The sequence below is a fragment of the Schistocerca piceifrons genome, chromosome 4 (assembly GCF_021461385.2).
Source record: "Schistocerca piceifrons isolate TAMUIC-IGC-003096 chromosome 4, iqSchPice1.1, whole genome shotgun sequence".
Taxonomy (NCBI): domain Eukaryota; kingdom Metazoa; phylum Arthropoda; class Insecta; order Orthoptera; family Acrididae; genus Schistocerca; species Schistocerca piceifrons.
Genome location: NC_060141.1, coordinates 367,644,456 through 367,669,803, shown reverse-complemented (window position 1 = coordinate 367,669,803; position 25,348 = coordinate 367,644,456). Strand labels below are relative to the sequence as shown.

General features: G+C 42.5%; 1 protein-coding gene across 1 annotated transcript in view; it reads left to right on the top strand.

Annotated features, from left to right (window-relative positions):
* The first annotated feature begins 1,687 nt into the window (after nucleotides 1-1,687).
* LOC124795846 (mucin-5AC-like) overlaps nucleotides 1,688-25,348 on the top strand; it is a 111,491-nt gene continuing 87,830 nt past the window's right edge. Inside the window, exon 1 of the mRNA XM_047259928.1 lies at nucleotides 1,688-1,733. Coding sequence (XP_047115884.1) covers nucleotides 1,688-1,733 — 46 coding nt within the window. The remainder of the gene's footprint in view (nucleotides 1,734-25,348) is intronic.

Sequence of the window (25,348 nt, the reverse complement as noted above, 5' to 3'; positions counted from 1 at the left end):
AAAACAAATATTATAACGAATAATAATGGAGTGGCTTCAAAATATGACAACGTAAATAATATGTTCTTGAAAATTAATAACTTTTTCTCTGAGAATGTGCTGTCACTGAAAACAGAATATATAAAATACAGCTACACCAAGCTTGACTACACCACTAGAAATAAAGCAAGTGCCTAAGTTGCTCAGTGGAACAGAATATTCTATATTCATACGTGTTTATATTCGTAAAAAGCTGAACTAGACGTCACACATTCTGCACCATTTTAAAATTTAACCTCTGCAGCTTTCGTGTTATATTACGTAAAGTATCAGATTTTGATGATGAAAATGTCAAAAACTTAACTTATTTTTCCTATATTCATTCTCTAATGACCTATGGCATCATATTCTGAGATAACTCGTCACTAATGATAGAAGTACTCCTTGCGGCGAAATGTGTGATAATGATAACATGTGGAACCTTTTGAAGTCAGCTCTTTAAACAGATTGGCGTACTAACAACCGCGTCTCCGTACGGTTGCTGCTTTATGAAATTTTGTTGTCAACAATCAATCAGTCCAGTTCGAAAACCACGATAGCATCCCTAAATATAATGTTAGAAGGAGAAATCATCACGAAATCGCATCTGCTTGGGAACATCTCCTATTATGCAGAAAAAATGCGTGTATGATTATGTAAAAAGTGGAGTGAGAGACTGAACTTAGTTAAGTGTATATCACTGTGTGCAAGGAAGAAAAAAAACCGTAAGTTAAGAATCATGTAAATAGTTAACACGATGCAAATTTTTCGCTGAGGAAGTGTACTATAACTGTAAAACTGAGTCGAAATGCCGCAAATATGATTTGTGGGTCATGAAAAAAGCTAAATGACTAATCCATTCCTTCGTGCTTTTAAACATCTGGACAGCGCTACTGCGTATGCCGCCACAGATGCACTAGCGCCAGAGACGCTGATCGGCGGCAAAGAGCATACATAAATTGAATCTTTGACTGTGCGGTCGATCCAACATGGGGTAATGCTCGTATTCCCGCAAACGTGACTTCATTTTGATGTCACGTGCAATATCAACGACAGCATGGTTATCGACTTTCAGTAGCATCCGATACGGGCCTCTCACAAGATTTCATGCGCGCGTACCGCATATTTACATAAACACACAATTTTGTAATGATTTATGATTTACTATAATTATTCTACATGCTGGGCTATCAGTGTATCATCAGCTGCGCTATAGCGACGTCTTTGCGAGTTTCTCAAAGAGAAATCTGAATATCACTAATTGTCTAGTCTTAAACTGCTATTCCTGTTAGTTAAATTCTTCACCAAACGAATGTCAACTGCTTCTTACACAACCGAGTCCCAAACAGCTGAAGTCTATGCTAGATTTCGACATTGTCATACCGCACATACTGACCGGTGTCGAGACAGTACTCTGTAAGGGTGTAGGTACGGTGTTCCATGTATCTTTCCTGAACTTTACTGGGTATTGTGATACCTTTCTGATTCTCATGTTGTTTAATTTTCCTCGATGCCAGAACAAATAGTCCCTCTGCGGCAAACATTGTAGATTCGATGAGCAGTGACAATGAAATAGTGTTTTGAATGAAATGATGTAATTAATACACCAGAGATAATTAAAGTATTTCGTTTGTTTCAGCATGATACAGTAACTGTACCACTTGCGGCCATGGGCCCCGCTACGTTCATTGTCCTGCTGGCTGCTCTCTTGATAGGTAAGTACACAGCCCGTTAGTTCCTGTTGCAAATGATTCTTTGCCGCAGTCAGCAAAAGAAACTCATGACATGCTATTATATGATGCAGCTGTTCAGAATTCCCTGTGTCGGTGAAAAATCATATAGTAAAGCATTATGAGTGAGAAAAGGTCTATAACAAGATCTAAGTTTTTGTACACATTCTGTTTGGTAGACAAGACATTTAAATGCTTGTAATATGTTGCGCTCGAGCATGGCTTTGTGTCTCAACCTGGGGGACCAAATTTCGGCAGACAGCGGAGTAAACATCCGGGCGGTGCGCCAGACGGTAGCTCACAACAGCACTAAAATCACCAAAACTCAATGTATTTTTACTCTGTAATCTTGTGAGACCCACACAAGCGTCATATAACTAGATTTGTCTCATACAGACTTGCTTTTCTGGCGCAAAAAAACCTCACTCTCATTTAAATAAAATAATTATTCAAGTTTTTACCTGTATTTCGTTGATTAATGCAGTTGAAATCGTCTCTTCACATCCTGGTCAGTGTTCGTCTAGTGAAAAGAGATTACAAATATCTTCAATGAAGAAGACGAGGGTCAACACCATGATGCAATTTACTTTTGACAGAAGAGACACAGGATGGTTTTTATTTTATTTTTCATTGCAGTACGAACGTTGCCATATAGATTATCGCAAATAACTGTGTAATTCCTGATTATGATTTGATGCGTATTCCCAACATACTGTTGGTTATAACAGCAGCCACACAATCAGAAAAAAATGATTTGCTGTAGTGCAAATAATGTTAATTTTATTTTGTCTATTGACTACCTGTTTGGCACCAAATACCTTCATCAGGCCACCCTCCCATAAAAAAAATCACTGAACGTAGTTAAAACATAATGTAGGAAAAGATGCAATCTTTTCATTATATTTAATTACTTATATCCTTACATTCCGTATTTTATGCGATTTTTGTTTTTAGACGTCCATTATATTGCATTTCTTTTTCAAGAAATAAAAAAAGATCCTTTCTACGTAGGGGGCACTCATATTACTTCTGGCCGCAGTTTGCTTCTGTTTAAAACATAGCACTGACCTTTCCTTTTGGTATGACACATATACCTGGATAAACGAACTTGACGACTGCGTGCCATGGTTAAGGCACTCACTACATTTTAAGCCTGTACTCTATACCACGCGTTAGCTACCATAGAGCAAAGTGCAAATGTTCCCTGAAAAATATTTTAGGTATGTACTGCGATGTTTTTTTATATAGGATGGCCTGATGGTGGTACTTGGTACAGAAACCGGTAGTCTTTAGACAAAATTAAAGTGCGATGTAGTCACTTATTTTTGCTATTAGGTGATCGAAATCGGTAGTTAATAAAGATTTATTTATCAGCAACTCTTAGTGGTTCTGAAACTCGACCTTTTTTAAAATACCTACGAGCTGTGGGTCATCAGCTGCACAAAATACAGGGGATAGGCAAAATAATGTGAACACCTGTACTTACTTGGGAATGGTTTATTAATGAGGGGTTGGATCCCCATTTGCCCTTAAAACAGCTGCGCTTCTTCTTGGAATACTGACATATAATGGCTGTATAGTCTCCATTGGAATGTTATGACGTTCTTCAATCAGAACCTCTTCTAACTCCTGTAGTGACCAGAGAGGCTCAAATCTGCTCCGGAGTCTGCGCTGCAATACCGCCCACAAGGGTTCGCTAATGTTCAAGTCCGGGGACTGTGCTGTCCAGGGAGGACGCTGCAGTTCAGATGCATGCTCCTCATACCACGATTGTATTGTCCTGGCTGCGTGAATGGGTGCATTATCGTCCTGAAATATGACATCATTGATGGGGACAACATTTGAATCACGGGATGCCCCTGATCACTTAAAATGTTCGCACAATCGTTGGCTGTAATACGGACTTCAAATGGTTCAAATGGCTCTGAGCACTATGGGACTAAACATCTGTGGTCATCAGTCCCCTAGAACTTAAAACTACTTAAACCTAACTAACCTAAGGACATCACACACATCCACGCCCGAGGCAGGATTCGAACCTGCGACCGCAGCAGTCGCGCGGTTCCGGACTGAGAGCCTAGAACCGCTAGACCACCGCGGCCGGCTAATACGGACTTTGAGAGTAATGACGGGACCAGCAGAATACCATGATATGGCTGCCCACATCACCATATTTCCACCTCCATGCTTAACCGTTGAAATCAAGCAATCAGCATTGCAGGCTTCTTTCGGCATTCCCCAGACGTAACTCTGCCCCGATTTTCGAAATAACGAAAACGTTGACTCGTCGGACCATATGACGTGTTTACATTGATCAGCCGTCCGAGATTTATGCTCCTGACACCTTATTTTACGCTCCTTTGCGTTGGTTGTCATCACTAATGGTTTCGGAATAGGAGTTCGTCTATGAATATTCGCTTTATGGAGTTCTCGGCGGACAGTTGTCGTTAGGATCGAGATCTCGAAGATGGCTATTGAGCTCTGCAGTCACTTTAGCCGCTGTAGCTTTGTGCTGTTTTGACACAATTCGTGCAAGCATACGACAGTCTCTGTCATTTAGTTTTGATTTGCGCCCATTATTACGTTTACACGATGATGTCTTTCCATATTTTGTGTAGGCTGTCATGACTGTTTAACAGTTGCTCTTGAAACATTAAGTTTGCTGTCTTGGTTACTGATTCTCCAGCTAATCGGGTCCCCACAATTTGCCCTCTTTGCAATTCTGTTATGTCACTCATTGCACGTCGACCTCGGCCTCTGAATGGAAATACTAAGTGTGCACTACTCATAAACAGCCTGCACCGATGCCTTGTCTGGGCTGAACACACAGTCGCAGCGCGACACTTGCCTTACCTGCGTTGTTGACTGTCAAACATAACCATCCCATTACTACCACTGTTACATTATTTTGCCTCTCCCCTGTATGTTGCTACCTTACTGTTGGAGATTTTTACGCCATAACTCATACACCCGTAAACATACCTTGCCAGAGTACGTGTGGCGTGCACACGGGGGTTTTTTAGGTTAGAGGGACCCCCCCCTTGGGCGAAACGATAAAATACCTGACGGCTTACCAGAGAGGACATTATCATCGTTGATAAAGAACGTCCGTCCTCAGAGACCAAAAACAGGAAAAGTCAACGTAATATTGGTAAACTGCAGGAGTATCCAGGGCAAGGTTCCTGAATTAGTATCTCTTATTGAAGGAAATAGTGCGCATATAGTATTAGGAACGGAAAGTTGGTTAAAACCGGAAGTGAACAGTAACGAAATCCTAGACACAGAATGGAATATATACCGCCAGGATAGGATAAACGCCAATGGTGGAGGAGTATTTATAGCAGTAAAGAATTCAATAATATCCAGTGAAGTTATTAGCGAATGCGAATGTGAAATAATCTGGGTTAAGTTAAGTATTAAAGGTGGGTCAGATATGATAGTCGGATGCTTCTATAGACCACCTGCATCAGCAACCGTAGTAGTTGAGCGCCTCAGAGAGAACCTGCAGAACGTCGTGAAGAAGTTTCGTGATCATACTATTGTAATAGGGGGAGACTTCAATCTACCAGGTATAGAATGGGATAGTCACACAATCAGAACTGGAGCCAGGGACAGAGACTCTTGTGACATTATCCTGACTGCCTTGTCCGAGAATTACTTCGAGCAGATAGTTAGAGAACCAACTCGTGAAGCTAACGTTTTAGACCTCATAGCAACAAATAGACCGGAACTTTTCGACTCCGTGAATGTAGAAGAGGGTATCAGTGATCATAAGTCAGTGGTTGCATCAATGACTACAAGTGTAATAAGAAATGCCAAGAAAGGAAGGAAAATATATTTGCTTAACAAGAGTGATAGGGCACAAATCGCAGAATATCTGAGTGACCACCATCAAACGTTCATTTCTGAGGAAGAGGATGTGGAACAAAAATGGAAAAAATTCAGAAACATCGTCCAGTACGCCTTAGATAAGTTCGTACCGACTAAGGTCCAAAGCGAGGGGAAAGATCCACCGTGGTATAACAATCATGTACGAAAGGTACTACGGAAACAAAGAAAGCTTCATCATAGGTTTAAGAGTAGTCGAATCATAGCTGATAAGGAAAAGCTGAACGAAGCGAAAAAGAGCGTAAAGAGAGCAATGAGAGAAGCATTCAACGAATTCGAACATAAAACATTGGCAAACAATCTAAAGAAGAACCCTAAAAAGTTTTGGTCATATGTAAAATCGGTAAGCGGATCTAAATCCCCTATTCAGTCACTCGTTGACCACGATGGCACCGAAACAGAGGACGACCGAAGAAAGGCGGAAATACTGAATTCAGTGTTCCGAAACTGTTTCACTGCGGAAAATCGTAACACGGTCCCTGACTTCAGCCGTCGCACGGACGCCAAAATGGAAAATATTGAAATAAACGATATCGGAATTGAAAAACAACTGCTATCACTTAGTAGCGGAAAAGCATCCGGACCAGACGAGATACCCTTAAGATTCTACAGTGATTATGCTAAAGAACTTGCCCCCTTTCTATCAGCAATTTATCGTAGATCGCTGGAAGAACGTAAAGTACCTAGCGACTGGAAGAAAGCGCAGGTCGTTCCCATTTTCAAGAAGGGTCATAAATCAGATGCGAATAATTATAGGCCTATTTCGCTTACGTCAATCTGTTGTAGAATAATGAAACATGTTTTGTGTTCTCGTATTATGACGTTCTTAAATAATACAAATCTCCTTCATCATAACCAACATGGATTCCGCAAACAGAGATCATGTGAAACTCAGCTCGCCCTATTTGCCCAAGAAATTCACAGTGCCGTAGACACTGGCGAGCAGATTGATGCCGTATTCCTGGACTTCAGGAAGGCATTTGATACGGTTCCGCACTTACGTTTAGTGAAAAAAATACGAGCTTACGGAATATCGGACCAGGTTTGTGATTGGATTCAGGATTTCCTAGAAGAAAGAACACAACGTGTCATTCTTAACGGTTCAAAATCTGCAGATGTAGAGGTAATTTCGGGAGTACCGCAGGGAAGCGTGATAGGACCTTTATTGTTTACAATATACATAAATGACTTAGTTGACAACATCGGTAGCTCCGTGAGGCTATTTGCAGATGACACGGTTGTCTACAAGATAGTAGCAACATCAGAAGACTCGTACGTACTCCAGGAGGACCTGCAGAGGATTAATGCATGGTGCGACAGCTGGCAGCTTTCCCTAAACGTAGATAAATGTAATATAATGCGCATACATAGGGGCAGAAATCCATTCCAGTACGATTATGCCATAGGTGGTAAATCATTGGAAGCGGTAACGACCGTAAAATACTTAGGAGTTACTATCCGGAGCGATCTGAAGTGGAATGATCACATAAAACAAATAGTGGGAAAAGCAGGCGTCAGGTTGAGATTCATAGGAAGAATTCTAAGAAAATGTGACTCATCGACGAAAGAAGTAGCTTACAAAACGCTTGTTCGTCCGATTCTTGAGTATTGCTCATCAGTATGGGACCCTTACCAGGTTGGATTAATAGAAGAGATAGACATGATCCAGCGAAAAGCAGCGCGATTCGTCATGGGGACATTTAGTCAGCGCGAGAGCGTTACGGAGATGCTGAACAAGCTCCAGCGGCGGACACTTCAAGAAAGGCGTTACGCAATACGGAGAGGTTTATTATCGAAATTACAAGAGAGCACATTCCGGGAAGAGATGGGCAACATATTACTACCGCCCACATATATCTCGCGTAATGATCACAACGAAAAGATCCGAGAAATTAGAGCAAATACGGAGACTTACAAGCAGTCGTTCTTCCCACGCACAATTCGTGAATGGAACAGGGAAGGGGGGATCAGATAGTGGTACAATAAGTACCCTCCGCCACACACCGTAAGGTGGCTCGCGGAGTATAGATGTAGATGTAGATGTAGACGAAGCCAATCTATAACTCTGATCTAAATGTGATAATATTATTAAGTGTTATGACATATAACTAAAGAAATATTATTTGCACTGATTACGGCTGCCGAAGCGTGCGATATCATTATATCCTGAGTTCTCTTTTATAAACTGACAGTCACAACGACAATATTTCTACGAATTTTTCTTCGTAGACTTTCATTATGCCAAGGATTTCTGCTGCACACAAAAAAGCAATGCTGCAAAAATATGCCTTCAGAATACAAATATTTAAGACTACTGAAATCTAACAGAGGCTCACATCCGTCACCGTGATCGGTTAATCACCTATTACAGAGACTTCAGGATTGAATCCTGGTATTGGAAGAATTTTTCATTGGCGTACTCTGGTCGGAGTACATACTGCATAGAACCACTCACGCAGGTAGCTAGGTATTGATTGGTGCAGATAGTATTATCGGATGAGCCTCCACGAAATCGTTGAGCCGGCCGGAGTGGCCAGGCGCTACAGTCTGGAACCGCGTGACCGCTACGGTCGCAGGTTCGAATCCTGCCTCGGGCATAGATGTGTGTGATGTCCTTAGGTTAGTTAGGTTTAAGTAGTTCTAAGTTCTAGGGGACTGATGACCTCAGAAGCTAAGTCCCATAGTGCTCAGAGCCATTTGGACTAGTTTTTTGAAATTGTTGATGGTGCTCCCTTCGATTGCAGTATCAGTGTTTTCGAGTTACCCTAGCCCTCCTACTGCTTCCATAATTGCAACGCAATAGGAGAATTTATCACCCCAACATATTGTGCGTCTCATTTATGACCCTACATCAACAACTTAAATATCGGTTTGTGCAGTACTGCACCGTACCAGTCACAGTTCGTAGAGATTTAGCTAATGTGGAGAATCGTAATTCGAATCGTGATAATAATGCATCAGTTTTTTACACAATCCGAGCAGTGTAGTAGATGAATGTTAGGATCATGGTACCTAGTGTAGCGGCAGGCGCGAAAAATTTGGGGAGGGGCCATAGTTTGATATTTCAGCGACATACATATGGATTTTAGATTGATTACTTACTGGTAAATCATCTGTAAGTCGTAGGGCTATTTCTAAATAGCACAGAAAGGGAGTAAACCCTGGACCCGTTAGCGATTCATCATGCAATTCAGAGGCGAAAATGAGAATTGTTCGTGTTAAAGTCAACGACTACAGTGGAGTCACCACAAGAACTCAGCTGGTGAAGGGAGCCATATCCTTAGAAGGAAGTTAGATAACACAACAGTGAAATCTCAGCACTGGTCTGTGTCGATTGCGTAAGCTGCTCAGGACCAGAATAATTGATAAAAGTGGGAAATGAAACACAAATTAAAACTGTGCGTTGGACCGCGACTGTAAGACATTTCACCTGTCGTGAACGTATAATGAGAACAAACACACAAATAGTAATCTCTATGGTTTTCTATACAAGCCCAAACCTCGGTGGAAATTATTCCATATCAAAGCACTATAAATTAGACCTTACGAAACGCTCCGTTAGTTATGAATATATATCTTCGATTAGCGACTGGTTAATGTAAAATTTGAATGTAATGACAACTTTTTAATTGCCTACTGCAATAGCCGATGTTGGAAAACTCGCGTGTTGCAACTCACGTTTTAATATCCGGAAATACTGTTGGCATGTGTGAGCGAAAAGGTCTGCAGCACATCAAGGGGGAAAACGGAACTCCCATCGAAAACAGTTCCAGTAAAATTCCTCCACGGACGGGGAGGGGGCAGCAGAATATGTCAATAGAACACCAAACGAATGAGTCTCAGTACTGTAGGCAGCGCAATCTGTGAAACCACGTGTTTGATAAAAGCGCCTGGTACGCGCGGTTTGCGTCACGCACCTCCTGTTTCCGACGTGCCGTGGTACGGGTGTTGTCGTCATTAACACAGACTCAAAGGTATTCATAATGTGTTTTAGGCCTAGTCCTGAACAGAAATTTTAATTTCTCGAGCAGTGTCAGTGGAGTTTACATTCCGCTGGAGACTGACCAAAGAGTAACAGTGGCTAAAGACATTTGATTCGTGCTTGAGAAGAGTGCAACTGAAATTTACATCCCCCTATATTATGTAGTTTTGCTGAATCAGTTGAGACGAATGTTGGGATTGTTCCTTAACTAAAGCCACTGTCAATTTCCGTGGTCATCCTGCACTACCAGCTCCTTTCTTAACACGCTTGGCGCTCGAAGAACGAGAAATTCTAAATTTCATTGCCTTCTTAATACCTTTTGGAGGACTGATAGCGTCGATTATACCAGTGCACATTGGGATGTTGCTGTACCTCGAGACTATTTTTTAGATTTCAATTCTTACAGTGTCAATGTTGGATAACAAGCTACTTTCGTAAGTAGTTGCTATAAGGGGCTGGATGAGTTTTCCCAAAATTCATACATGTATGTTTAGTTTTATGTTCACACTTTCGTAGTTTTCCCCTTTTCGAAAAACCACTCATGCCCTTGAGCGAATAAGACATACTGATACTATCCAAAGGGGAATGACATCTTTGTAGCAGATTCAGATCTGTCTTTTCCACTTGTCGGTTTTGGACATTCGTAACTATCTCCACCCGCGGTTGTAGCTGTGGGACCTTTACCACGTTCGGTTAACGGAAGACAGACTCACACGCGCACACACACACACACACACACACACACACACACACACACACACACACACACACACACACACGCACGCACACAGAGATAGTTAGTTATTTAGTTAGTTACATGTTCCATAGATGATCTGAATGTTTCTTTTTATCGAGATGGTGTAGTCAGCTTATAGGATATGTACACCTGATTAGTGTGAATATTAATGAACTTAGTCCTACTCGTGCAACTACACTTAAAAACAGTTTCTTTTACTCTCTAGCACGTTTTAAATAGAAATTCGTCAGTAGAATAACCACTCCCTGGTTATTTGAAATGTTTATTGCCGGAAATCGGACGAGTAAAAGAAAACGATAGTGAATACATCCAGATACGTAGGCGGCTAATGAACTCAACTGTGTGCCTGAACCGACGTATGAATTTCTTCCTATGCTTTTGTGGAATGACCTGTATTAACGACTTTATTGGAACGATAAAAAGTCAAAATAAATGTCATGTGACTAGAGCCTCCCGTCGGGTAGACAGTTCGCCGGCTGCAAGTCTTTCGATCTGACGCCACTTTGGCGACTTGCACGTCGATGGGGATGAAATGATGATGATTAAGGCAACGCAACACCCAGTCGCTGAGCGGAGCAAATGTCCGACCCAGCCGGGAATCGAACCCGGGCCCTGAGGATTGACATTCTGTAGCGCTGACCACTTTTTTTTGTTTTTATTTCATTTTGTTCGCTTCTGTTCGTTGCATCTGCTCGGGGCGTACGTCGTAAGACATCCATTTAAGTTCGTTGTTGATAGATTAACTCAGTTTTTTTATTATAGAGGGCACCTAACCCTCTGACCGAACACGCTGAGCCACTCACCTACCGGGAGCGGACATCAGTCAGTTGGAACATAGTTTATTAGTACTAGGGACAAGTAAATGGTCTCTAGTCTTTCTCACACAGTTTCGCAGCACCCATTCTGTCTAGCTACAGTGAGAGGATTCATCTTGCAAAATTATACTCAAGAAGATTTAACTGTCTCATTATCTCACTCGCTAAAAGCGAGACTTCTTCAGGTATCTAATGAAGACGACAGTGACCCTGATAATATTGAAGCTTCCACGTGGCGTCAGTGGCTGTCCCTCATGTAATATCCCACGATTCTCCTTTCCATTTAGAACTTTCGACGCTCCACTTATAAAACACAAAACTTCTTCCACCTTTACGCAAACACTTCATCTACTCACGGTCCATCACAAAAACTTAATCAAGCCCACATTTCTCCAACGACGTACACTTTCTCCGACACAGGAAATGCATCTCGACCGTCATCTTCATGAGGACTCTCCGCCTCTTGGTGCGGAATGTTCAAATGTGTGTGTATTCCTAAGGGACCAAACTGCTGAGGTCATCGGTCCCTAGAGTTACGCACTACTTAAACTAACTGAAACTAATTTATGCTAAGAACAACACATACACACCCATGCCCGTGAGAGGATTCTAACCTCCGCCGAAAGAGGCCGCGCAATCCGTGACACGGCGCCTCAAACCACGTGGCCACTCCGCGCGGCTGTTGGTGCGCAACCGTTCCTTCTCGAACGTTATAGAAGGCCAAGTATATAGTATTCACCAGAAGCAGATGGTTGTGATTGATTATTAACAAGGGTGTCGATCATTATACACTTAGAAGCGGAATAGAAATGCTCACCGAACTCCAATGGGAGGGGCAACAAGAAAGCTGTTGTACATGTTCGACAGCCTTACTCTCAGCATTCTGACAGCTCTCGTTCCGATGTGAGTCAATGTATCATTACATCCTCGAACATTCATCTCGTACAATGACTGCCGTCGTATAACCACAGAGATTCGAGATACACTTTCTTCGCGTGTGCCATCCTCAAATGGATTGAGAAGTGGATAAAATAACTCTGGTATGTTGCATACCCTTCAGCGCACACTGTACAGTGGCTTGTTACGTAAAAATGTGGTAAATATCAGCAGCTACAAACTCAGTCGATGAAAAATAATACTTAGTATAAGGATCTCTTCGGATATACTGCGTGTCTTTTTTACGATCAGTTTGTCATTCATTTCAAGTCATCGTGGACGCTTGCAAGGAAAAGCGCCGTCAAATTCACTACCGGCGCAACGGCGCGCCGCTCTTTTTTGACCCTGCTTTAACATCTTCGTTCCAGTTTAAGCTCTAACTGAAACTTTCAATGCTTTTTATACGCAGTCTTCTCCGAGTTGCGCGTTAAACATACGTGCTGCTTGGGACTTCCTTTCTTCATCCGTGCTCCTGGACACATCACAAGAATGCAGCCTTGCGTCCCCCAGAACTCTTCCCGGCATTCTGATTTCCGCCGCGCCAGCAAGACTTTATGTTATGGAATAGTAGTCCTACTATCCCACTATCAACAACTCTTGCATTAAATCAGGAGACATAGCGATATCGTTCCAGAGCTAAAAAAGTATCCTGAGGATGCATTGACAAAAACATCACATAACGGTACTGAAACAGAGGGCGGACTGAATTTATTTACCCCATTTCTTTCTTTCGCTTGAGAAAAATGGCACTGCAAACAGTAACAAATAAAACTATAATCTTGTTTTCAAAAGATATCCAGTGTCACTAAGCAGGGCATACAGCACCGTTAAAAAATGTGAATAAGTGCGAGTAGTATTGGCACAGCGAGTGTTCCGTGCAAACTTAAATATGTATACTTAATTATGTTTATTTAATTATGTATACCCATACTAGAAATCGGAAATCTCTGCTATTTTTGCCTGTTATCGATGTTGATACAGGCAAAATATACGTCAACCCATTTGTGAGAAGAAGGGGTCTTAACAGGACAGACAGACACTCGGATAAAAAATGTTAAAAGTATTTTTTGTGTGATATAATTACAGACTAACAAATTTCGGATTTTTACTCTTGCTTTTTCTGTGGAACATTCCTGTCAAATTTCATGATTCTTGGTCAACGGGAAATACCCTATAAATTTTGACGAGTGAGTTTTCGAGCATCAAAATATGTGACGTAAATAGCCGTATCTTTTGATTGCTTTTACTTAGAAGGTTAAATTTCTTAACCGCCAAGGGACTATAGACCTTAGTACGTGACATGAGTTTGAACTACTACTGTTCCTGAGGAAAACAGTTCTTTGGCAATCGACAGTAAAACAACAAAGGAGAAAAAAAATTTCTTGTGATTTAGATACAAATTAACAATTGTAGTGTGAATTATTGCTTCTTCCCAAATTTCATGATTCTAGGTTAACGAGATGTACCCTATAGGTTTTGATGAGTGAGTTTGCGAGCTTCAAAACATATGACATAAATAGCCGTATCCGCTGATTAGGTTGACATAGAAGCTTCAATTTTTTACGCTACCAAGGGAGCATAAGCCTCAATATATGGCGTAAATTGCAATTTTCCACGTCTATCTGTTCCTGAGAAAAAGGATTTTAAACACTCGAACAGACAAGCAAGCAGACATACTACAAAGTGAGTGATCTTATAAAGGTTCCCATTTTACCGATTGAGGTACGGAATCTTTAAAAAAAAAAAAAAACGAATTTTTCTTCTGTGCCTTGAAAGAGAAAATGCAAGAATGAACCAGAGAGCTTATCTTTCTACCCTTTAAGTACTATTAGCTGTTTCCGAATCACAAATCATTTATGATATTTACCTGAACTGAACACCCACAACTTCTCATAAACGTGCATGGAAACAAGATTTTTCGGCAATTGCAGACATTTCTTTTTAGCTTAATTATATTATCTTCTTAATGGCATTCAACAGTCTATGCAAAGGAGAGTATAGTGCTTAGACAGTTGTTGATGGATAAAGTAACGCGTCTCACAGAAATATAAACGCTTACCTTAAAGGGCAAGGCTGCTGGTACAGCACTGTTTGATCTCCGTTATGTGATGTCTGCGAGGAAAGTGAAGTAAAATTAAACTGTACCAACAGCCTCGGCAGGTATATTAAGCGCGCTTGTGCCACTTACTCTGCGAGGAGCTTCATTGCAAACTTTAAGAACCATCGTCGCTGTACTATTTTCTACTAATCCCAACTGCCATTAAATAATGAATATAATTCCATTAAAAATCCTTTCAGTGACTAGGTCCTTAAAAATATTCGTTTACTTATCATACAGAAAAATTTTCCTCGCTTTGATTGCTGTCACTTGCTGGAAACGACAGTGCGACATTGCAAAGCGTCTGTTGACTATTAGGGGGTTGGTATTCTTTGTACAGTGGAAACTTGCCTAGAACTTGACAAAGAAATTAAACCAAATTGCGATAAATTCCTTTGTCAGCCAATAGAGCGCTTGACTGACTAAGTTGTCATACGTGATAAGACTGCGCTACGAGCGACAATGGTTATTAAAGTTTGCAACGAAACTCCTCGCAGAATAAAACGGCACAAATGTGCTTGATGTACCTGCCGAGGCTGTTGGCACAGTTTAATTTCACTTCGCTTTCCTCGTAGACATCACGTAACGGAGCTCAAAGTGTGCTGTACCAGCAGCCTTGCCCTTTAAGATAAGCATTTTATATTTCAGCGAGAATGCTAAACGCCGCGACCCGCATCTTCCAAATACGATACAAGTGACGTAAAGTGAGTCGATATCATGTTGTTTTCAGTCTCGGAATCCTGTCTGAGCTACTCAAAGTTGTCATCCTTTCTGCAATCCCCGAACAAATTCATTGGAATTTTTGCATCTTCTTTTTAACATTCCTCGTCGCTCAGGTTCCTTAGCGACTTCTTCAGAGGCCTTGTACGAGGGTTGCCCAGGAAGTAAGTTCCGATCGGTCGCGAAATTAAACCACAGTGAAAATCAGAAATGTTTCATTTGCAAACAGTTAGCTACAACTTCCAGCACTTCTCCACATAGTCGCCGCTCCGACTTAGACATTTGCCGTAAAGTTGTACCAACTTTCAATCCCCTTTTCATAGAAGGTAGCCGAGTGTGTTTTCCGCCAATTCTCTACGCTGATCTGCAGCTCGATGTCTGTGCCAAAATGTTGTCCTCATAGCCAGCGGTTCATGTGAGCAGGGATGAAAATCAGAGGGAGCCAAGTCCGCGCTGTATGGTGGGGGACCAAACGCTCCCCATTGGAAACGCTGCTGGGGCGTTTTTTTTTCTCTTGCAGTGTGCGGCCGAGATTTGCCATGAAGAACGAAAGGCATAACAGCTGCGTTATGTAAGATTGCATGAAACCTGGCGAAATCTCTCGGAAGGCACCCATACTTGGCGGGAGACAATATTTTCTAGGCCTCTTTACGTGCTCACGGTCCGCTCAGAACTGCGAAGTGCAACGTGACGCGATCGACGGCATACTAGAGGCACTGTCCAACACATCCATGCAACGCTTATCGGATTTTCACTGTAATTTCCACTTCGTGGCCGATCGGAACTTACTTTCTGCAAACCCCTCATATTGAGCCCAACTTGAAATCTAGCTGCCCCCAAGAAGTAACAAAATATTTGCTGAGAGAAGGGCGGCAGATTAAAATCCACTTCTGTCCTCAGTATGATAGAGAAAGCCTTGATGGTTTGTTCCCTTTACCAAGAATTGTTGAAGAAAAAATATAAAGTACCTTTTTTTTTTGACTATGCAGATCAAGCAGATGGGGCTTTTCGCTATGTTTTGGCAATCGTATACTGGGCTCCACTTAGATGACTTATTTAAGATATACATAGTCGATCTTCCGATGTCAAATTAATTGTTCTTATTAATAGTAATACGCATACGTTATCTAAAACGGCACCATCCTGATATCAAAAAGACGAAATCACTAAGGGTTTAATACGGGACTATTACGCCCTCTGTCGAGAGTTCTATGCTGACCTCTATCGATCTGCGGATTGTCTGGTTTGAGCAGACTCTTAGAGATTAACTAAATGAAACATTATGGTCCCAGAGACCCTCTCAAGTCTCATCATCTGTGATGTATGTATGCAGACTGAAGTGACGAATGAAAATTTTCTTCAGTCTGCATATATACATCATAGATCATCTTCTGTGATCTATATATGCAGACTGAAGCGATGAATCAAAACTTGCTTCAGTCTGTACATATACATAATAGATGTATACTTGAGCTTTGGAAAGGTCTCTGGAACCATGTCGTTTCATTTGGTTATATAACCTACGCCTTGGTTTCAGGGGGTTCTACCGTTTCGTTCGCTGCTGAGGTACTACACTAGTAAAGTCGGCACAAGCACTCCGTCTTCAGGCCACAAGTGGCCCATCGGGACCATCCGACCGCCGTGTCATTCTCAGCTGAGGATGCGGATAGGAGGGGCGTGTGGTCAGCACACCGCACTACCGGTCGTTATGATGGTTTTCTTTGACCGGAGCCGCTACTATTCGGTCGAGTAGCGCCTCAGTTGACATCAAGAGGCTGAGTGCACCCCAAAAAATGGCAACAGCGCATGGCGGCCCAGATGGTCACCCATCCAAGTAAAGGTGGAGAGCCTCTGAAGTGCTGTAGAATTTAGGGAGAGCACCAAGTGTGCTGAGAGTTGAATTGGAATTTGGACTGAACAGGGAGGCGTGCTAGGGTGGTCTGTGCAGTTGTGCACATCCACTGCGCCTGCTTAGTGAGAGAGAACTATATGGACATCTGAACATCTTTGATGTAATACATACACTGATAAGCCAGAACATTATGACCACCGACCTACTATCGAAATAAACCTGTCCAGACGATAACAACTGGAAATTTGTCGTAAGGTCTTATGGGACCAAACTGCTGAGGTCATCGGCCCTAAGCTTGCACACTACTTAATGTAACTTAAACTAAATTCCGCTAAGGACAACATACACTCCCATGCCCGAGGCCGGACTCGAACCTCCGACGGGGGGAGCCACGCGGACCGTGAAAAGGCGTCTCAGACCGCGTGGCAGGCGATAGCAGCGTTACCAGACGAGCAATGACTGCTGGTCAGACACACGCACGGTGCATGCAGTATCAGTCAGCGTGTTGTCTTTGAGAAGAACGTGGGACGCGCGCTACCTGTCAGTTCGACTGATGGCAGACTGCAATGACCCGGAGGCTCGACACGAGCATTTCGGAAACTGCACGACTTTTCGGGTGTTCGAGGAGTGCTGTGGTGAGGGTCTTCAACACGTGGCGAAACCAAGGTGAAACCACGTCCAGACGTTGTGAGATTTGGCGGCCAGTCCTCATTACAGATGTCGGACGTCGTAGGCTGGGCAGACTGGTAAAACAGCGCAGGTGGCGAACTGTGGTGGAACTGACATCAGAGTAAAATGCTGGGCAGATGGGCAGAGTACTTGTCTGAACGGACAGTGCACCGAACATTACTAATGACGCTCCTCTGCAGCCGACGACCCATGCATGCGCCAAAGTTAACACCACGATATCGGCAACTACGATTGAAATGGGCACGTGACCATCGGCACTGGACATTGACGCAGTGGCAGAGAGTTGCATGGTCTGATGAACCCCGATACTTTCTTCATCATGCCGAAGGGAAGGCGTGAATCCGTCGTCTTCCAGGGGACCAGCTCCTTGACACCTTTACTGCGGGACGGAGGCAAGCTGGCGGCGGATCCATTATGCTCTGGAGAACATACATGAAGGCATTCACGTGTCCAGTGGAGCTCGTGCAAGGCATGGTATACTGGATGCAGATTACGTACACCCCTATATGACGATCATGATTCCCGATGACTGTGACATTTTTCAAAAAGATAATGCGCCATGTCAACAGGCCTGGAGCGTCATGGAGTGGTTCAAGGAACACAGTTGTGAGTTCCAGTTAATGTGCTGGCCCCCAAACTAGCCGTATTTGAACCCGATGGAACACACCTCCGATATGATTGAAAGTGGCGTCAAATATCATGGTCTGCCTCCTCAGAACTCACGAGAATTTGGTGACTTTTGTTTGCAGATGTGGTGGCAACTCCCTCCAGCATTTAACCAACTTTTTTTTGGGAAGGAGGCATACGTGCACCCGTTAACAAGGAAAACAAAGTAAGGTAATACTTGTGACGCAGTAGATAAAGAGGAGAGAAGGGAAGAAGGGACGGGGACGGGAAACGATTTGTAGGCATCGATCTGCTTGTCTGACGGGGCGTGGAGGCAAAGTGGCCAGAGGTCAACATACTAGCCATGGCCACGGAGTCTTCGGCACCACCACCGGGCAGGAGTGCTCGAAAGGAGGGTGGAGGCTAAGGAAGGGACGACAATAGGACTGGAGGAATGCCTAGTTTGGCCTGGTATAGTGCATAAAAGAAATGGACGCGTGTCCATGCGAGTACCCTGCTGTTGGGTTGGGATACGATACAGAAATATAGTGTAGATAGCATGAGGAGTCTCAAGTGTCAGCCGAAGCGGCGAGGAAGGGGGGGGGGGGGGTGGGAGGAGTGCCGACCGCGTGGTGGGCACAGTCCAGCTGACCGGGAGTGACGCAGAGACGCCGCGGAGATAATTGGCAAAGAAAGTTCGATAGCGCGGTCGGTGCTCGATTTCATTGTGGGCGGTTTGTAAGTACTGCCAGAAGTCAAGACGTGATTTATCGCCATCGGTAAGTGATCGTTCATCCCTTGATCCATTCAATAGCGTGATTTTTGTTGGCGGAGAAATAAGTGTCCTCAGGATGCAGAAAAGTCCACGGGAAGATCGAGTTTGGAGGAACGTATAGGTAGCAGGCAACTGTCTGTCGACCTAGTTTCTAGACGTAGTCCATCGGCTTCGGAGGTCGGTAGATAAACAATGCACCCTTTATTTGCTTTCCAGTCACCGTGCTAGGTTATGCAGTTAGCAGTTTATGAATGCCGATTAACCTGAGTGGAAACTCGGTACAGAAAAGAACGATGAAGGATGGCTGCTGAGGGCTGCGGGAGATTCTTCTGCGCCTACATCTACAATGTACTCTGTAAATTACTGTGAAGCGCATGAAGGAAGGTACTTCTCATTTTACCAGTTATTAGAGGTTTTTCGCATACGTATCATATATGGAATGTGGCAACAATGATTTTCTAAATGAAATTTCGTTAGCTGATGTTGGACTAATTTTGTCTTCGCGATTCCTACAGGAGCGATACCTAGAGGGTTGCAGCACATACCTAGAATCATTACAGAGTCAGTCCTTGAAACTTACTAAGTAGTTTTTACGGGATAGTTTGCTCCTATTTCCAAGCGCCTGTCAATAATTCTTTTAGCATCTCTGCGACACTCTTCCATGGGTCAAACAAACATGTGGCCATTCGTGCTGTTCTTCCCTGTATATGTTGAAAATCCCTTGTTAGTCCTATTGCGTAAGGTCCTATATGTTTGAGTAATATTCTAGAATGGATCGCACGAGTGTTTTGCAAGCAGTCTACTTTGTAGATTGATGCATTTTCCTTTTATTCTGCCACTGAACCGAAGTCTGCCACTTAATTTAACTACGACCGAGCCTACGTCGTAGTTCAGTTTCATATCCCTACAAGTTATTGTTGTGTCTTCAGTCTGAAAGCTTGTTTGGTGCCTCTCTTCACGCTAGTCTACCCTGTGCAAACCTCTTCATCTCTGCGTAACTACCGCAACATGCATCCTTTAGAACCCGATTTCTGTGTGCATCAATTTAGTCCCCCAACAATTTTTGTCCCTCACACTTTCCTCCAGTATCAAGTCGACAATTCCTCGATGTATCAGAATGTGACCTATCAACAGATCTCATCTTTTCGTCAAGTTGTGCCATAAAGCTTTTTTCTCCCAAGTGAGATTTAGCGCTTCCTCGATAATTTACCCATCTAATCTTCAACATTCGTCTATACGACTACATTCCAAAAGAGGATGTTCTCTTTTTTGTCTGAACTGCTTATGGCCAATTTTTCACTTCCATACAACGTTACACGCTAGAGTTACCTTCAGGAAAGGCTTCTTAACGCTTAAATTTACTTCGAATTAATTCGCTGAGTGCTAATATCTTGGCAGCAGCTATTTAGTGTGTAGATATACTTCCTGCTAGTGACATATGAAGACATTTGCTAGACCGGGACTCGGACCCGGATTAGTCGATTATTGAGAGCGGTCGCCCTAGCCACTTAGGCTAACCGCGCATCCGTCTGGACCTACCCAATGTAGAGGCCTGTGGTATAGGGACGTAGACAATGTAACATATGGAAGTTTGAGTCGGTCTGGGAGACATGCACGGATAGCCGAAATGGTTAAGGTGATCACTCGCAATAAGCAGAAAATCCGGATTCCAGTTCCGATACAGCACGAATTGTCATGTGCCACTAGCAGGTAGCATTATCTATAGCAACAGCGCTGATGCCAAGATATTTGCATTCAGAGAATTTTTTTTTCGGGTTACTTTCGGACGGCTGTCAGTCGTCATTAACCCACATATGACTAGAACATTTTTTAACAAGGAGTTTTATGATTTTTCACATATTTATTAGTGAGCCCAGACAACAGTTGTAACAATAATTGGTAGTTGTGTGTTCTGAAAGGCCGGCCGGAGTGGCCGAGTGGTTCTAGGCGCTACAGTCCGGAACCGCGCGACCGCTACGGTCACAGGTTCGAATCCTGCCTCGGGCATGGATGTGTGTGTTGTCCTTAGTTAGGTTTAAGTAATTCTAAGTTCTAGGGGACTGTGACCTCAGCAGTTAAGTCCCATAGTGCTCAGAGCCATTTGAACCATTTTTGAGTTCTGAAAGGACGCTTTTTCAGTGGGTTGACAATGGGCCAATGGGCGCATAAGGTCGTATACACTACTGAGGAACGGGAATAATCAACATAAAACATCTTTTATGTTAATTAGTGTTCATTATTTGGAATTTATTATTACAAGTTATGAACTATTAAGTAAAGATTATACGGTAGGCAAGAAAACGCCAAAGAAACTGCCATAGGCATGCGCATTCAAATACAGAGATATGTAAACAGACAATACGGCGCTACGGTCGGTAAAGCCTTTATAAGATAACAAGTGTCTGGCGCAGTTGTTAAATCGGGTACTGCTGTTACAGTGGCAGGTTATCAAGATTTAAGTGAGTTTGAACGTGGTGTTATAGTCTCCGCACGAACGATGGGACACAGCATATTCGAGTTAGCGATGAAATGGAGATTTTCCTGTACGACCATTACACGAATGTACCGTGAATATCAGGAATCCGGTAAAACATCAGATCTCCGACAGCAATGCCGCCGGAAAGAGATCCTGCAAGAACAGGACCAACGACGACTGAATAGAATCTTTCAATGTGACTGTAGTGCAACCCTTCCTCAAATTGATGCAGATTTAAATTCCGGTACATCAAAAAATGTCAGCGTGCGAACCACTCAACGAAACATTCCCGATATGTGCTTTCGCAACGAAACATCCCCGATATGTGCTTTCGGAGCCGAAGGCCCACTTGTGTACCCTTGAGTTCACGACACAAAGCTTTACGCCCTGCCCAGGCCCATCAACACCGACATTGGACTGTTGATGACTGGAAACATGTTGCCTAGTCGGACGGCTCAAATCGTATCGAGCGGATTGACGTGAACGGGTATGGAGACAACCTCATGAATCCATGGACCCTGCATACCAGCAGGGAACTCTTCAAGCTCTGTAATAGTGTGGGGCTTGTGCAGATGGAGTGATATGGGACCCCTGATACATCTAGATACGACTCGGACAAGTGACACGTACGTAAGCACCCTGTCTGATCACCTACATCCATTCATGTCCAATGTGCTTTTCGACGGACTTGGAGATTTCAGCTGGATAAGCGACGCCCCACACGTCCAGAATTGCTACAGAGCGGCTCCAGGAACACTCTTCTGAGTTTAAACACTTCCGCTGCCCACCAAACTCCTCAGACATGAGCAATATTGAGCATATCTGGGATGCCTTGCAACGAGCTGTTCAGAAGAGATCTCTACCCGCTCGCACTCTTACGGATTTATGGAGAGTTCTGAAGGACTGATGGTGTCAAGTCCCTCCGGCACTACTTCAGACACTAGTCGCGTCCATGCCACGTCGTTTGTGGCATTTCTGCGAGGGAGGGGGGGGGGGGGGAGGAGGCCTACACGGTATTAAGATATTAAGTAGGTGCACCAGTTTCTTTGGATCTTCAGTGTATCATTATGCATGGAACTGCAAACCATATGTCAGCAAATTTGAGTTCCATTTGACAGTTTTATTTTTACAAAGAGTACCTCCTCTTCTGATATGACCATTGAGAATAAAATCTTGACTTTGTTGGGTCGGAGAAGGGTTGTTATCGATCCAGTACGTGGTAGGTGTATGTGTGTTAATGTCTGTTAATCCATACATACAAGTAAAATCTTAAATTTACATTCGATGATAACAAATTGTATTTTTCAGAAATGCATTCATCGCTTCAGCCAATCTGTATTTTATATCCTGTCTACTTTGGCAATCACCATTTATTTTCCTGCTAAAATAGCAAAGCTGTTATACTACTTTTAGTGTCTCATTTCGTAATCTAATTCCCTCAGCATCGCCTGAATCAATTCGACTACATTTGGTTTACTCTCGTTGATACTCATCTTATAACTTAACCTCTTTAGTCGTTTTTTATCTTTGATACAATTACAATGTCACCAGAAAACCTCACGGTCTTTATTTCTCTTCCCTTTTTATTTCTTTTCTCCAAACTATTCCTCTGTTTCCTTTACTGCATGCTGAATGTACTGACTGAGTAACTTCGGGGATAGGCTGCAAACCTGTTTCACTGCCTTATCAACTACTGCTTCCCTTTCATGCGCTTCGACCGTTATAACTGCAGTCCGGTTTCTATACAAGCTGTATTTTATCATTGCTCCTGTCAGAATTCCAAAAAGTATATTCCAGCCAACATTGTCATAAGCGTTCTCTAAGTGTACAACTTCTGTAAGCGAAGGTTTCCCTTTTTTTTTTAACCTGACTTGTAAGATAAATCGTGGGACGAGTATTGCCTTGCGTGTTTCTATGTTTGGCTCTGACCTTCCGCGGCGTCGGTTTCTACTAGTTTCTCCATTGTTCGACCCTGGTATATGTATGAGCTGAGCGTGTCAAGTTGTGACTTATCGCCATTTTAGTCATGGATACTACTTTTTTTAATCATTTTCCGAAGTGCAAACATTCATGCTGGTCACCAAACTTTGCATCACTTTGAAACCTTATCAATATCTGAGTGAATATTTGTGCGATTTCTTTCAGACGGTACTTCGATACAAATAACTGTGTCATCTACAAAAAGTCTGTTTGTTATTAGCGTTGCCTACAAGATCATTGGCCCCCGCAATTCTAAGGAGGAGGGGTACTTTATGCCCACATTTTGAAAATATTGTAGTCTAGGCGGTTACTCTAGATTTTAAGATAGTGAAAATTTTAATTGTTTTTAAGGAGTTCTTCTATCTGATTTGTTTTAAATTTCTCAGTTAAACGTAAACCGAAAATTTAAGTCTTGGTAGAGATATCACTTACCCCAATGAAACTCATATGTAGCACATTCAGATGAAGGACCTTACTTACGCATCAACATCTCTTTAAAAAGTATATTGTGCGTAAAAGTGAACAACAACCAACGATAAATAAAGTTTTCTGCGTCAGTCACGTGTTTAATTTGCTACTACGCGCTCCGATTGTTTACACGATCACCATCAGGTGGAGGTACAATGCCATAAACAAGTGGCGGTGTGGAAACTTTTCAAAATACGATATCTCGTGAACGACTCGCACTAGACTCCTACAACAAACACCACTGACATTCTAATGTCCCTGATTTTTAGTTTGTTAATGTCAATAGGCATTTTTCCATTTCAAAAAGTGTACTTCTAGACAAAAAATATACTTTCTAAGTATTATTACAATCTGTTGACCGGCTAAAGTACGAGCCTCTGAATAGTAATCCATTCTGTGAAAACAGCATATCGGTAATACTTTCCATTTCCACAATATTTGCTGTGCATGTTTTAGGTGCTTCAACCTGTATATACCTAAATATGTTTTTATTCTATTTAAAAATGTGAATGGGCTGCTCTTCTCCCTGTAATTTTTTTTAAAATTTTTATTTACACGTCAAGTTCCGTAGGACCAAATTGAGGAGCAAATCTCTAAGGTCATGGAAGGTGTCAGTACATGAACTTACAACATAAAAGTAATAACAGATAAAAATAAATGTTCATGAACCTGAAAAAAGTCAGTCCATAAGTTTAAGTGAACGCTATCAGCAATACAATAAGAATTAGCTTAATTTTTCTATGAACTCCTCGACAGAATAGAAGGAGTGACCCAAGAGGAAACTCTTCAGTTTCGATTTGAAAGTGCGTGGATTACTGCAAAGATTTTTAAATTCGAGTGGCAGCTTATTGAAAATGGATGCAGCAGTATACTGCACACCTTTTTGCACAACAGTTAAGGAAGTCCGATCCAAATGCAGGTTTGATTTCTGCCGAGTATTAGCTGAGTAAAAGCTGTTTATTCTTGGGAATAAACTAATATTGGTAACAAGAAACGACAACAAGGAATATACATATTGGGAGGCCAATGTCAAAATAGCCAGACTCGTGAACAGAGGTCGACAAGAGGTTCGTGAACTCACACCACTTATTGCCCGAACCCCCGTTTCTGAGCCAAAAATACCCTTGTAGAATGGGAAGAGTTACCCCAAAATATAATACCATACGACATAAATGAATGAAAATAAGCAAAGTAGACTAATTTATGTGTCGAAGTATCACTCACTTTCGATACCTTTCGAACAGTAAAAATGGCAGTATTAAGTCTTTGAACAAGATCCTGATCGTGGGCTTTCCACGACAGCTTACTATCTATCTGAACAACTAGAAATTTGAACTGTTCAGTTTCACTAATCATATGCCCGTTCTGTGAGATTAAAACGTCAGGTTTTGTTGAATTGTGTGTTAGAAACTGTAAAAATTGAGTCTTACTGTGATTTAAGGTTAGTTTATTTTCTGCCAGTCATAAACTGAGGTCATGTACTACACTATTTGAAATCGAGTCAATATTGCACACAACATCCTTTACTACCGAGCTAGTGTCATCAGCAAACAGGAA